Source organism: Lytechinus variegatus, chromosome 2 (genome assembly GCF_018143015.1).
Source record: "Lytechinus variegatus isolate NC3 chromosome 2, Lvar_3.0, whole genome shotgun sequence".
NCBI classification, from domain to species: domain Eukaryota; kingdom Metazoa; phylum Echinodermata; class Echinoidea; order Temnopleuroida; family Toxopneustidae; genus Lytechinus; species Lytechinus variegatus.
In genome coordinates, this window is record NC_054741.1 from 56,373,089 (window position 1) to 56,386,559 (window position 13,471).

The following is a 13,471-nucleotide window of genomic DNA, read 5'->3' on the forward strand; positions in this document are numbered from 1 at the left end:
ATGCTCTCTGTTAGCTTTGAATATTCCTTCTTCAAGCTAATTTTTTTTTCAACTGATTTATGGGAGAGCATGGATTTTTTATTCAAATGCTTTCATTATGTGCCACAAAGGTTATGGTGCCTTTTGAACAAAGCCACACAGATGGGCAGGCCCTCGGGTTGCTCCCCCCCCCTCAATAAAAAAAATCATGACCAAGAAAAAAATTAGACAGGAAATAAAAGGAAAGATAGAAAGTAAAACATGATATTATTTTCTGAATATTATGTCAAAATCTATCACAAAATTTGATATTGTTATGAAAAAAAGGTGGGAATATTTGCGTGCTCACTTCGCTCGCTCACAAATTTTTAATACATTTTACCCGATCTGCTATATCTAGCTCCTTCCTAGCTCCAAAATTGACTCAATACACCATTGTCATTGAAAGACATGAATCGCTTCCTGTGTTTCCTGTCAAGCAATTAAACTTGGTCAAGGAATTAATGACCCCTTGAAAAATAGATTCATGTCTTTTAAAGATACATAACATAATTTGTTTCACAAAATAAGACGATTTGAATAATCTTCTCAGTTTCTCGGTTACTTATGAAGGAAAATTAAAAGGTAAGAGAAGTTTAAATGAAAAAACAAAATAATTCAATTAAATAAATAACTTTGTAAATAAAATTTGACAGCATAATTCGAAAATTGTAGCACAGATAATGAAAAGGTCAAGAGGAAGTCTCCTGATTAGCAATTAGTCTGATCATTGCATTGCACATATTCTGCAATTCTGGCGCAAGCCTCTTTTTGAACCCCCAACAAAAACGTCCCGCGTTCGCTCATGCATAAATAAAATTTATTTTTTTTGAATTGCATTTCAAAGATAAGACCTTAGAGCATCTATTAACACCAAAATATAGACATCATTATTTGAAACAAAAATTTTATAGACTTTTCAAATCTGTCCCGTTTTTTTGATACGCACTGTATAAGAATAAGTCGACTATATTTTCTTCATTTCCAAGGGGATCTACACTTTTACAAGCTTTGCTTTTTAGTGGACCCCCCCCCCTCATTTCCATTTATGCTCTATATTATACTGTTTTTGTTGTTGTTTGTTTTACGAAGTAAGAATGCCCTTCTGTAAAATTGTACTTGATTTGTATTACTTTATATTACTTTGTATTATGTTTTGAATGGAAATGAAATAAAATAATTGAATTGAATATTAAATATGCGCGCGTGTTTCAGATTTAGACCTAGAATCTGGACATTCTGAATGCATTTTATTATGAAAATTAATATGGCGAGCGCGAAGCGCGAGCTTAAAATATATTTGATATTCCGATCTGAAAAAGGGTCACTTTAAGTTCTATATTTCAAGCACTTTGTAGGCAAATTATGAGGTGGATATGGATTTATTTTTTGAAAAAAGAGCTGATACTTTTAACTATAATTGCTTTGAGTTTTGACATAGGGCCGGCACATTCTAAGGACAATTTGTCGGTCACACTTCGTAATTCCGAAGCTTCGTAATTCCGAAGGTTCTTTATTCCGAAGGTTCGTAATTCCGAAACACGTAAATTGCCTATACCTCGATGTTCGTTAATCCGAAAACGAAAAAGGGTTCGTTAATCCGAACATTTGTGGCGTAATTCCGACGATTCGTTATTCCGAAGGTTCGATAATCCGAAAACGAAATAAGGTTCGTTGTTCCGAAGGTTCGTTAATCCGAAAACGAATTAAGGTTCGTTGTTTCGAAGGTTCGTTAATCCGAAAACGAAAAAAGGTTCGTTATTCCGAAGGTTCGTTGATCCGAAAACGAAATAAGGTTCGTTTTTCCGAAGGTTCGTTAATCCGAATACGAAATAAGGTTCGTTAATCCGAAAACAAAATAAGGTTCGTTTTTCCGAAGGTTCGTTAATCCGAAAACGAAATAAGGTTCGTTAATCCGAAAACAAAATAAGGTTCGTTAATCCGAAAAATGAAAACCTGGAAAGCAGAGGCAGAGGCAAGGGGAGGGGGCGGGGGACACTGTTGCCGTTCAGTTATCATATGAGGATGGGAAGGCAAGGGCGGCTGAACGAATTTTTGTTGGGGGTAAAGCCAAAAAATGAAACTCATACGTCAAAATTGGGACTGTGGTGATATTTTTACCTGAAGATTATCATCTGCTTGAAGTCATTGTCTGTTTGATAGTGATTAAGTAGAGAATAACTTTTTTGAAGTGACTTCTTATTATGGCAAAATGTATATTTAGGCTTTATTTTTCGGGAGAGAATATAATGAGCGAGCGGCTTGGTAAAACAAATTCAAAGGTGAATATGTATAACGTTTTTTGTGGTCAGTTATTCTTAAAATGGTATTATTGCGAGGTGTTGCGAGTGTGAATCACAAGCTAAACTTTAGGTTATTTCAATAAAGATGAAAATTAGTTTTTAAAAATCCGAGCAGATTTCTGCTGTCATTAAAAAGATGTGCATCTAAATAAAGAATTAACACGAGCGCAAAACGCGAGCTTGAACATACTGACCAGAAAAGGAACCTGTTAAAGAAAGCATTTAGTGACCTCTTTAGGATGCATATTGCACAAATCGAATGAGAGTGCAAAGCGCAAGCTGAAATTTTTCAATATTCCAGCCTGAAAACTTAACTTAACTTGTATACTTTAAAAAGAGTATTTTATTTCGAAAAAACATGAAAAACGGCATATTTATTTTTGAAAAAGGAACTTTCCCATTTTGGAAAATATTAAAAAAAATTTCATGCAACGGGCCCCAGGTCAGTATATAAACAAATTACAGCTCGCCCTCGCATTAATTCTTTAGAAAGATACATATCTTTCTCACGATTACAAAAAATGCTCCGAATGCTCACTTCACGTCTTGTTCCATGAAATGTCTACTAGTTTCAGCTTGCGATTCGCGCTTTCAACATCTCACAAGGACCATTATTAGTATTATTTTTATTTTTATTACCAGCAGAAGTCGTTATTAAAATGACATCCCCTCCAATACAAATCCTATTATCTAGAGGTTGCTCGCACGCTTCCAACACACTTGATCCCCTGCATCTTTAATTAAACCATTTGCTTATAGGCAGCAATTGCTCAGATAAAATCGAAATTGGCCTATGCTTGATCAGGGCGCCATTCTTAATGAAATACATGCTTTGGCCCAAACACACATCATCGATCGTTATTACTATATCATTGCATAATATCGTGTAATCTTGTAATGACAACATCGTTTTTGTTACCAAAATGAATTATTTTCATTTTCGGAAATACGAACCTTATTTAATTTTCGGATTAACGAACCTTATTTCGTTTTCGGATTAACGAACCTTCGGAATTACGAACCTTATTTTGTTTTCGGATTAACGAACCTTCGGAATTACGAACCTTCGGAATTACGAACCTTCGGAAATACGAACCTTCGGAATTACGAAGCTTCGGAATTACGAATGTATGCGCAATTGGTTATCATATGTAAATTAAGAATATCTTCCTCTTCCTCTTCCTAAGCACGAGATGAAACTTGTCGATATTCCATTCTGAAAAAAGGACGACTTAATTATTGAATTCATATCTTATTGATTAATTTGATAAGCCTATGAGAGCGCCAAATCTGTTAATATTATGGCCTGAAAACTGGACATTTTATTTTTAAGCACTTTTTAAAACTATTGATAGGATATATGATTTGATATATTTTTAACAATTAATGCTAACTAAATCTCGAGCCGAATTGTTTTTATAAATGTCATGAAATGGGTATTTAGATTTATTAAATAATTAATATTGAGATATACACTGGCGTAAATCCCAGGGGATGGGGGGATATATCCCCCCACTTTTCGAGGAGGGGGGATGGCCTGTACAAACATCCTCCCACTTTTTACGAAAGAAATGAAAAAAAAAATCACAAGAGATAATTGTTTTATTGGTGAAAAATTTTCCTGAAATACCGCTTAACATATAAAAAGAATATTAGTGAATCATAAAATGCAAATAAAGAGCCAGTTCCCCATTCCAAACGAAATACTTTTGTCCTTATTATAACATTGAAGGGAAACCCCCGTTTCTTCCAATTCATCAATGTTGGGGTCATTGGGAAGGGATTAAGATGGAATGTCAAAATTATTTTAATGTGATCTCTAATATAACCATTAAACCATCATGGGGTAAAAAAGATAATAATATTGGAGGGGTATTTGCCATATGGAATACAGTGGCGTAACTACGGGGGGCATGGGGGGCACGTGCCCCCCCCCATCGGCTGACCCCCCCCCAAAAAAAAAAAAAAAAACGGGGAAAAGGAGAAAAGAGGGAGAAAGGAAGAGAAACGTAATGGGAAAGAAGAAAGTATTATTCATTATAATGTTATATTATACTTATGGTATGTTACATTGCATAAGAAACATTTTTATCATACATGTAACTTTATGAAACATAATTTGCCCAGGGCCTACGTCCTCATTGTTCCTGGTGCTCGCATTGTCTGTTTAACGAGATATATAATCCTGTTGTACTAAAACATCCCGTTTTCAAGTCAATAGTAACCAAATATATTTTTTAGCACTTGAGTTATCATATATTGACATATGCTTCTTTTTCATGACTGAAAAAGTGATTACCCCATGTTAAGGTCTTCGTATATATGAAACATTTCCTGTCCGTGATTACGTTCGCATTAATGGATTGGTGAGATATGTCCTGCTCTTCATGAATTCCTAAAAACAGTCCTTAAAATGTCCCTTCTTCTGATCTAAATATCAAAAATTTTAAGCTCGCTCTTCGCGCTCGCGCTGGTTAATGAAATACGTATGGTCCTAGCTAATTCCTACACAGAAACCCCACTTCAGGTCTGAATTATCTGAATTTTCAGCTCGCGCTTCGCGCTCGCGATATATGATTAGTGAGACGCGTATGATAATCATGATTGTAATGACTACAAAAAGTTTTTCATGTGTTCAGATGTAATTCTAATAAAATCAGCAAGCGCTTGGCACTCGCATCAGATGACTATGGTGAGATATGCATACTCTTAATGGATTCCTGAAATACATTCCTTAAAATCTCGCTGTTTGGGGTCAAAATATAAGAAAACTTCAGCGCTCGCATTGTTTAGCGAGACAGGTACCTATCATGATTACACAAATTTGATTTTAATGTCCCTTTTTAGGTGTGAATATAAAAAAATTCAGCTCTCGCTTTGCGCTCGGATTATTTGATCAGTGAGATACATATCCATTTAATGACATTGTCCTTTAATAAAATGTCTCTATTGGGTCAGTATAACTGGCAACTGAGCGCGCTCACTCAGTAATTCAAAAATTTTGCTGGTGCCCCCCTCCAATGCCGTGACCCACTGTACGCCATTGTTGACATTATAATGACAATTCCTTGCATATCTAAAAAGATGATTGAAAAAAAATGCCAAAATATTTCAGTCATCCCCCCATCAACACGGATTTACGCCAGTGGAGATATACATAACACCAATTAAAATGCAAGCGTGCAGCGATTTCTTATACCATTTAACAATCAGACCTGAATAGGGATATTTTGAGAACTTTATAGAATACACGAAAATAATTGGTACCTGACAAATCAAAATTTCCGAGCGCGCAGCGCGAGCAGAATATATTAATATTCAGACCAGAAAACTGACATTTTACCAAGCACTTTTTAAAAATCAATTTGTAAATCAAACATAATAATGAAAGTTCGATTTCTGAGCTGATTTATGTTTTGTATATTGACTTCAAAACTCGATGTTTTAAGTTCCATATTGTGCAAGATATGTAAATCACCTAAAAGGCAATGCGAGAACGAAGTGCGAGCGATTCCCCCCAAGTTTCCCCCTCATCTTATTTCTTTCACTCGTCTTCCTCCCCTTATTTTTCCTCTTCTTTTTTCTCCTCTCTTTTCCTTTCTTTTCTTCAACTTTCTTTCTTTCCCCTAAAAAAATCTCCGGCAATAAAGGGGGGGGGGGGTCCTGGATGCGCCTTTGCGGTGCCACTGACAGACCATAATAAAAAACAACATTGGAGCGTGTTGCCGATTTAACTCATTTATTTGACCGTCTGTGCCGCTGAAAACTGCCTCCTTTTTATCATATTCCCCCCCTCTATTTTGTTTTTTTATGTTTCTGTATTGCTTGTTAGTCTTTACTTGTTTGTTTGTTTGTTAACTTTACTCATGTATATTATATTTGTCTATATGTTTTTGATCAAGTCAAAATAATATTGAAACAGTTATATTAGAATTATGTTACTCGAAAAATAATTATATTGTATTTTATGTTGAATGAATTCAGTAAAACAACTTAAAACAAAACAAAATTCCAAATAATTCTATTGAATTCCATACGTAGCTAGTTTATTATGATTTTACATAATAATCAATAAATATTTACATGCTATTAACACATGCATTATGCTTAACTTTGATTTAATTATCTGTTCAGCAATTTCTATCCTTTCATTTTCGGAAAAGCGAACCTCATTTCATTTCGGACAAAAGAACCTTCGGAAAAACGAACCTTATTTCATTTTCGGACTAACGAACCATCGGATTAATGAATGTAACCCGATCAAGTCTATGAAACTTAAGATCAATGTATAAGTTTGCAAAGAAGTATACATGTAAAAGTAAAGAAAACACCACTCGGCATGATACTAGTGAGTAAGAGGGGGGGGGGTAGCAACTATATCCAGCTATCTGCAGCATATACATGTAGAGACAATTTGATATGCGCCATTACAAGGATAGTATGTTGTTATCATTATTGCTGTGTTACAATAAATATTGATAAAATCAAAGGTCTTTTGGATTTCTCATAAGAATAGACTGTCTTATTCCGAAGGTTCATTATTCCGATGGTTCGTTATTCCGAAGGTTCATTATTCCAAAGGTTCGTAGTTCCGAAGGTTCGTTTGGCCGAAGGTTCGTTATTCCGAAAACGAAGTAGGTTCGTGAGTGCGAAAACGAAATAAGGTTCATTAATCCGAAGGTTCGTTAGTCCAAAAATAAAATAAGGTTCTTAGTTCGAAAATGGAATAACTGAGGTTCGTATTTCCGAAAATGAAAGGATAGATATTACTGAACAGATAATTAAATCAAAGTTAATGCATGTAAATATTTACTAAGTATTATGTAAAATCATAATAAACTAGTTACGTATGTAAAAAAAGAACATGTAGAATAAAAATATATTCGCCGTTTTTTCTAGATACGCCGCTGTCTCTCCGCATTTTCATCTTGGAAATTACTAACATTTCTCATTTTGACAAATAATACTCTTAAACAGCACTTTTAGTCCAAAGTGAATTAGGATTCCATAATTATGATACATTTCTGATCTGGGAGACATTCCGTCGGCTATAAATGACTTTCATCGATGTGAACGGAGATAAAATATAAAAATTTACCCAAAATTTTTATTTGAGCAAAATTATTTAATTCACCCACCTTTGCATCATGATCCGTTAGTTACAGATATATTAAATTTGATAACGTTTAATGCAGGGGCGGATCCAGCTTCCGCCAATAAGGGGGGGGGGCAATATGTCGTATCATGTACAATTAATAAAAAGTTGAGAGCGAGCGAAGCAAGCGAGCAAAAGTTTTAACATATTTATACAAAAACCCAAGTTCGTGATAGATTTTTACATAATATTTGGAAAATAATATTATATCTCACCCTTATTTCTTTTCTTTTCTATTTATTTTCTTGGTCGTGAAAATATTTTTTGGGGAGGGGGGGGGGCAAAACGCCCATGTCCTTAAAAGTAATTTCTCAGCTTTATTCTTATAAACAACATAAATTTGTAATAATCTCACAAGCCCTATTTGAATAGTGTGAGCGCAAAGTGCGAGCTAAAAAAATGAAACCTTCGGAATAACGAATGTAACCCGATAAAATATGTCGCCATCTTGTCAAGTCCATGAAACTTTATGAAAATCAATGTATAAGTTTGCAAAGAAGTATACATGTAAAAGTAAATAAAACACAACTCGACATGATACCAGTGCCGAGAATGAGGGGTGGCTGCCCGGGGTAGCTGTATGGAAATTAGGGCGTATCCATATCCAGCTATCTGCAGCATATACAGTCATGTAGAGACAATTTTATATGCGCCATTACAAGGATAGAATATTGATATCATTATTGCTGTGTTATAATAAATATTGATAAAATCAAAGGTCTTTTGGAATGCTAATAAGAATAGATTTATTTGTACAAGATGATAATGATCAGTTTACCACTATCCTTAAGAGAACCCAGGCCATTAATATTCAGTGCACATTAAACGATATCAACTTTAAAAGGATAGTCCAGGCTAAAAATATTTATATCTTAATACATAGAGTAAAATTCACTGAGCAAAATGCTGAAAATTTCATCAAAATCGGATAACAAAAAATAAAGTTATTGAAGTTATTTAGCAATATTTTGTGCAAACAGTCGTCATTAATATTCATTTGGTTGGCTGATGATGTCACATCCCCACTTTCCGTTTTTTTATGTTATTACATAAAATCATGTTTTTTTCATTATTTCATACTTGTGTGAATAATATGTCTCCCTTATAATGAAATAAGTTGCAGCAATAAATATCTAATGCACTAAATCCGTTGTCAATCCAATTTTTCTAGTTCTTAGAGAATTTTTTTTAAGAAAACCTAATTTCATATGATAAAATACCAAAGAAAAAGTGGGATGTGACATCATCAGTCTACCTAATGGATATTCATGACAACTGTTTTCACAAACTATTTCTAAACTTTAAAATTCAATAAATTTGTTATTTGTTATCCAATTTTTGTTAAAATGCTGAAATTTTCGGCATTTTGCTCAATGAAGTCTTCTCTATTTATTAAGCTATAGATACTTTCAGCCCGGACCATCCGTTTAATATATCTGCAACTGACGGATCATAATGCAAAGGTGACTGAATTCAATAATTTTGCTCAAATCAAAAACTTGTGCAAATTTTTATTCACATCGATGAAAGTCTTAGCATGCATTTAGCCTACGGAATGTCTCCCGAAGTCACAGTGAGGCGCAATTCCAAAGATCGAAAAAGTATTACAAAATTATGTATGAAATAAAAAAAAATGATTAGTAATTTACAGAAGGATTGGCTTGCTATACCCAGCGAAAATAAGTTGATTTGTGAAAACTATAGAAACAATTAAATGAATAATTGAGAATAATAAAAAAAAATCTTATTAAAGAAACATTGATATACAGATTATGATCATTCGAATTCCGTACTTTTATGGTGAGCTCAATAAAGTAATGTTAAGCTTAATATTCAAGCGATGCATATAGTTTAAATGTGGTAGCTTTATATAAATTTATCAAATTTTGATAACATTTTCACTTTTCTGCTTACTTTATATTCACAGCAAAATTTCAGTGATTAGAAAGTGTAAATTAATTTACATGTAAGAACGTACATGTATATTCCGGAAAGATGAAAAGATAACAAATCACAAAGGAAGTACGTTGTGCCTTTCTTTTACAGAAAACGTTAAACTTTATATACATGCATATATACATTTTTACTCTTTTTCTACTTATCATTAACATTATTGTCATTATCATTTCTTAGAATAAACATCACTGGAGCTTTATTTTAGATGGGTATATACCTGTTCAATCAAGGCTAAAGAATGAATAAATCTAGAAATAAACGACGTACCGTTCTTTTGTTCCTTTCAAAATCGTGTGTGTGTGTTTAATGGAGGGAGGGGAGTGGCAGTTAATTCCTCCTACTTTATAGAGGCAGAGGCCGCGGAACGGTTTTGAAAGGGGGAGGGGGCTAACCATGCCAAATATCATAATCAGATGGTCATTTTTACGTGTTTGTACACAGTTTTGAGGTAAAGTACGGTAGCTGAACTCCCCTGCTGCCCCCCTCCCCCGTTTCCGCGGCCTCTGAGAGGTACGCTCCAGAGACGAAAGAAGGTCATTGTTTTTCCTTCTCATGAATCCGTTTTTTTTTCTGTAGAGTTCAATCATGGCTGAGGAATTAAAAGACACGATCGTTCAGAGTCTGGAGTGTCCCGTTTGTCTGACTACCTTTACTGATCCAAAGATCCTGTCTTGTTCCCACACCTACTGCAAGGTCTGTCTGGAAAAGCTCTTGGAATGCCATGGTGATGATCAGATGATCCGATGCCCTGTCTGCAGAGCCGATACCCAGGTCCCAAATCAGGATGTCAGCCAACTACCGGCAAGCCTAGCTTTGAGGAATCTTACAGATGACGTGAAAAATCAACATCAGATTTGCACGAATTGTGATTCCGAGGATAAGCCCAAAGCTGTTGTTTACTGCCAAGACTGTGGCAACTATCTATGTACTACTTGCCACAATATGCACTCTCAGTGGAAAAACTTTGTCGATCATGAGATCATAGCCATGCGTGAGATCTCATCAGGAAAGGTGTCAATACGTAGATACCGGAAATGCAGGAAACATCCGAAAGAAGATGAAGAATGTTTCTGTTCTAACTGTAGGAGATTCACATGCTTCAGGTGTGTTGTTATGGAACATAAAGATCAAGGACACCAGGTCATCGAGTCAGCTGCTTATGAAAGTCATCACACGAAGGCCATCGAAGAGCTGAAATCCAAAGTGGAGAAGAAACAATCTAGCTTTCAGAATTACATTGATCTCATTGATAAAGAGCAGAAGTATGTGGATGATGCTATGAAGCATTGCACAGATGACATCAACAAAGCATATGATGAAGCAGTTCGGCAGTTGACAGAGAAGAGAGAAATCCTTCTTGGTGAAGTCAAGGGAAAGACTGAAAGAGTAGAGGAAGCCCTAGGAGAAATGAAGAAATCAGCTCAGCAGCGCATCAATCAGTTGATGACTATTGCTGAGATGGTAACCAATAGGGGAAATGCACCAGTGGACATGGATACTTTGGCTGTGTATGACACTTTATGTGAAGACCTTCAAGAGGCCTTAAATCAGGAAAATCCTGATAACCAGCAGCCGAATAAAGCTAGCGGGGAGGCGAAAAGATCCAGTTTTGAGAGAAATATCGGAAAGGACGAGTTAGATCTTGGTAAAATTGTGACCGTAGCTATAAAGAGCATTGCTTTGCCTACTAAAGATAGCATGAATGTCATGATAAACACACCAGACGGTAGGATGGCAGTAGGATGTAATGATGGTGGCGTGAACATCCTCTCTTTTGATGGCCATCTCCAGCAGACAGTCCTCAAGGATATTAAGATTTATGTATTAGGTTTCCTCTCTGATGGTCGATGTGTTGTAATTGATACATCGAACACTTTAGCACTGTACACACCAGAATTCATGAAGTTGGATGTGATGTTTGAGACTCTGAATTACGATGAAGGTGGGTTTTCTAACCTCACTGTTGATAGTGATGATCTGATCTATGTTAGCTACAGGAAACCCAAGAAGATCCAGGTGTTCTCATCAGCAGGTGGGAAGGCAATCAAGGAGATACCATGCCACGGATATGTGCCTTGGCAAATTACTCCCTACAATGATTCACTAATCATTAGTACAGGTAATACTGTACGATTGATAGACAAAGAAGGTGATGTAAAACATACATTAACCAGTACAAGTAATACTTACCCATACGCTGCAGTGTCTCAAAGCAATACAATCCTGGTAGCCACGGTGAAGTACAATGAAGGTTTGGTGAGCATCGATGAGTACAATGACGAGCTGAAGCACATTCATAACCTCATTGATGAGTACAAGATTGAGAAGCCTGAGAGACGTTGGTATTATCTCCAGCAGTACCGATCAGGAGAGATCGCCTTCTGCACTCCTGATAACCTCTATATTATGATCACATAAAAATGATGGATGAAACCACAAGAAATACGTCGTATGATAACACTGTATACAGCGTTAAAATGTACTTTCTATATGACATTAATTTTGAAGTTCTTCGACTTTCCTAGAAAAAATCCAAAATTTTCAGTAACCGGCACTTTCGCCATGTCTTTATTTTACGATGCTACCTATTAAGCTGATCAGAGGTGAATAGAATGTGGATATAAACTTTGACGTAATAGTTAAAAGTAGTCCAAGACATTTCAAAATTATTCAATTTTCAGATGTCTCGGTATTTTCTTATCCAATCCCGATCAAATTGAATTTATCCAACTGATTTGTGGAAAATGTTATAAATAAAATGAATCAAGAAATTGTATCATGTATTCATTTACTTGTAGCAGTTATAATCATATAAAAAACACAAATATTTGATCTTGCATTTGCCTGCATATAGTTACATAAGTGGACTATGCATTCTCCACACCTAAAATAGTATGTACATTATCATGATTATGCAAGACAATAGAATTTTATCAAAACCAGAAATGAAATAACGAAGTTATGGCTTTTCAAATTTTTCATGTTTTTATCACTTTCTGGAAATTAATCTGTAAAGAAAATTGTCTTTTAAAAAATGAAAGTTAGTCCATACTCTTATAAGCAATGAAATAATTAACAATTCATATTAAAAAAAAAAGAAAGTGAGAACATCAGCTTACTTGCTGTATCATGACTTGGCATGCATAAATGATGAAAGTAAAATTTCAAATTCTATCAACCATGTTAACTTTTTTATTTTTCATGAGGTTTTGAAGTAAATGTTCAGTGACTTGTTTGCTCAATTGAGGCCATTAAATTCATGTTATCATCAGCCTGAGCCTTAAAATAGTTGAAAGATAAAGGATTCATTGAACTTTGATTTATTATCGGTACATATGTTTACCTGTATCCTTTGATATACATGAAAATTGTAGAATCTTGACTTGTTGGAAAGACTAAATTAATTCATCATCTTTTGTAGATAACTCTCTTATGTCTCTAATTTCATTTATATGGCTGTTTTTTCCAAATCACATTACTTGAATATATATACATCAACAATAAAACTTATACTAACATGAAAAGAGAATGCAAGATATAAATGTATGTATATATATATATATTCATTTTCATTTTGTTTACGATGCTACATTTATTTAGTGAATAACAATACTGCAGAGGTGAAATAGAATAGAAGTCAAAATGAGTGTTTAATAGTACTGCATTTATATTTAAAATATTTGTATCACTTTCTAGTAATCAATTAGTTAAGTTTATTGTCTTATTTAAAAAATGAAAATTAAAGTAGCTCATGCACCTGAAAATTTGATTACTCAAAATAAATTTAAGTATGCATTTTTGTCATTTACTGAACATCCCTACTAGTATTCCTACTAGTTTTCTTTCCCCTGCCCCTCCCTCTCTCTCTCTATTTTACTCTCTCCCTTTCTCTCTTCCATCTTTCAATAAGATCTAGATATAACTTGCACACTACATGATTATGTTACTTGTGTAGTCAGAAACATAGGTCTAATTCTTTATGATGATACAAAATAAAGGTCATGATAATTAATGTACGAGAATTATTGAGCTTTCGTCT

General features: G+C 34.6%; 1 protein-coding gene across 1 annotated transcript; it reads left to right on the top strand.

The window, feature by feature from the left end:
- Positions 1-9,680: 9,680 nt before the first annotated feature.
- Positions 9,681-11,850, top strand: LOC121409522 (E3 ubiquitin-protein ligase TRIM33-like). The gene has a single exon (XM_041601442.1). The coding sequence runs from the start codon at positions 10,018-10,020 to the stop codon at positions 11,848-11,850; it is 1,833 nt and encodes a 610-aa protein (XP_041457376.1). The 5' UTR covers positions 9,681-10,017.
- The last annotated feature ends 1,621 nt before the right edge of the window (positions 11,851-13,471 follow it).